This window comes from Myotis lucifugus, unplaced genomic scaffold (assembly GCF_000147115.1).
Source record: "Myotis lucifugus unplaced genomic scaffold, Myoluc2.0 scaffold_492, whole genome shotgun sequence".
NCBI lineage: Eukaryota > Metazoa > Chordata > Mammalia > Chiroptera > Vespertilionidae > Myotis > Myotis lucifugus.
This window is the reverse complement of record NW_005871540.1, coordinates 498,821-501,406: the sequence shown is the minus strand read 5'-3', so window position 1 is coordinate 501,406 and position 2,586 is coordinate 498,821. Positions and strand designations below refer to the sequence as shown.

General features: G+C 33.8%; 1 protein-coding gene across 1 annotated transcript in view; it reads right to left on the bottom strand.

Annotated features, from left to right (window-relative positions):
- Positions 1-2,586, bottom strand: part of LOC111822990 (transmembrane protease serine 11G-like) — a 31,166-nt gene that overhangs the window by 16,410 nt on the left and 12,170 nt on the right. Inside the window, exons 2-3 of the mRNA XM_023744852.1 lie at positions 1,879-2,000; positions 1,189-1,310 (exon numbers count right to left, since the gene is read on the bottom strand). Coding sequence (XP_023600620.1) covers positions 1,189-1,310; positions 1,879-2,000 — 244 coding nt within the window. The remainder of the gene's footprint in view (positions 1-1,188; positions 1,311-1,878; positions 2,001-2,586) is intronic.

Below are 2,586 nucleotides of genomic sequence, written 5' to 3'. Positions count from 1 at the left end.
ACCATTTGTATTCTAGAGGACAGGGCCACTACTAGTAAATTCTTCATTCCCTAGTCATTTGTTTGATGAGTATTTTTATGATCCTACCATGTGGCAGACACTGTGACAGGCACCAGAATTATAAGAATAAGTCGATTTAGCCCTTCACAAATCCAGAGAAACCTAGACATATAAAATAATAATAATGTCACAAGGCAGTAAGTGCTCTAGCAGAGGTGTGTGAAAAGTTCCATGAGAACACAAGAAACAGATACTAACCTCCATTCAGACATTGTTTTTCATACTTTTTATTTGCAACATTAACTGATTCTCAGAATAATTCAGAGGTGGGTGTGATTATCATTATTTTGAAAGTGGAAACCTTGAGGGGTCAAGTAGCTTCCCAAAGTTGAGAAGCCGATTGAACATAGATGTTCTGACTTCAAAGCTTAGACTGTCTCCAATTCAATATATTTATTCCTGTAATAAAATATTCAGTACCCTGCCAATGCCACTTAGTTGCATATTTTAATTCATTTCATCATTTTCTGATTTTGGTTGAGAAATGGCTAAAGAAATATTTCTGAATTTGGCAAGAATGATCTTTTATCTTTGGCCAATGCTTGGCTCAGTAGAAGCTGTGTATACATTTGAAGTCTTCAGTGGAAGTCTATGTGTTTCTATGCTCTATTTTTTAGGAACAAATGTTCAATATAATTGCCTAATTATTAGGGAAATGTATTAGGATCATACACACTGTAGGTGTATATTTAATGATATATGGTAATGTTGTTTGTGCCTGAATGATTGAGTTATATTTCCAAATATTCTATTTTTTTGTACTTAAGCTATTTTTTTTCTTTTTGTTTAGCTTATGTTGTTCAGTCTTTGGTGCAATCATCCTTTCTCCAGTGTACCTGAGACAATGTTGGTTAGAGTTGCCAAGAGTAGCAAATAAAAATAGAGTTAAACTTTAATTTCAGATAAACAATAAATGCTTTTTAGTATAAGTATGTTGAGAATATTGAATGGAGTATATTTTCAGGAAGATGTGAAATTAAAATTTAGCTGGGCATTCTGTATTTTATCTGGCAAACCTAACATAGATGTAATTTGGTGTGTTCTCAACTCACCTCTTATTTTATTTTAACCTCTTTCTCCCTAACAGTATTGTCAGGTAGAAATGATGCCAGCAAAACTTAGACTTACCTCATCATTGATTTTTTGTTTCAGGTCAGTCCTAATTTTTGAGTGCTCTACTGAAAAATCCGGATTATATTCAATACTGGGGATCTGGAAGGAAGTTTGGAAATAGTGCACCTTTTTCTGATCTGGAAGGGAGAACAAATATGCATGATTTCTCTTTAGTTCATATGAGCTACATAAATAATGGAAATAGAGGGAATGGCATGCAAAAACATCCCATAATTGATGAACTCCTAAGAATTAATTCAGTAGCTGTGGCCAACACTTCTCTCTTCCTTTTTGAAGATTGCACAATCTCTTAGTCATGTAATTTTCAGTTGTGTCCTGACACAAGTTGACCTTGAATTTAGAATTGCTACTAAAATAATTTTTTATTCTCAATAAGTCATATTGAGAATATAAAATCATACAATAACATAGGATATAAATCTATGGCATTGGTCAAGAAAAAGTATTATGTGAACCAAGTCAAATTTTAATGCTAGAAGCATTTTTACACATAAAAGATTATAATTTCCAAAATGTAGATAAATTTATGCAAATCAACATTACATTATGCAAAGTATGTACACATTTAAGCAAATCATTGTTGCACTGAAAATTGTATTCTAAAATATTAAAAATTATTAAAGTTTTGAAATAAGTGAGTGGATATTTAAAATTTAAAAAAAATGCAATGAGATAGGTTCTTACCAAATGCCAAAAAATAAACAAGGAGACCGATGATTATTGCTAGAACCAACACAACAGCTGCAACAAGAAGGGCAATCATCCATGGTTTCACGAAATTTGTTCTTCTGCCTCGTATTGGTGGCCTTTTGAGAGAGAGAGTTGTATATTAAAAACAAACAGAACTTAAAGACTGGAATCTCAATTTCACATAGTTTTGGCATAGAATGTGTTTTTTTTTGTTTTTACTTTTTAAAAAAAATTTTGTTGAGTAATTACTTTATTTTTTTTAATTGTTTAAAGTATTACATGTCTCCCTTTTACCCAATTAACCCCCTTCCCCGAGGGCAAGCCCCCACCACCTCAGTGCCTGTGTCCATTGGTCATGCTAATATGCATGCATACAAGTCCTTTGGTTGATCTCTAACCCCTTCCTCCCCTGCCTTCTCCCCAAGGTTGGACAGTCTGCTCCGTGCCACCTTGTCTCTGGATCCATTATGGTTCATCAGTTTATGTCGATCATTATATACCACATATGAGTGAGATCATGTGATACTTATCTTTCTCCAACTGGCTTATTTCACTTAGCATAATGCTCTCCAGTTCCATCCATACTGTTGCAAATGGTAAAAGTTCCTTCCTTTTCATTGCAGTGCATTATTCCACAGTGTAGATGTACCACAGTCTTTTAATCCACTCCTGTGCTGATGGGCACTTAGGCTGTTTCCAAAT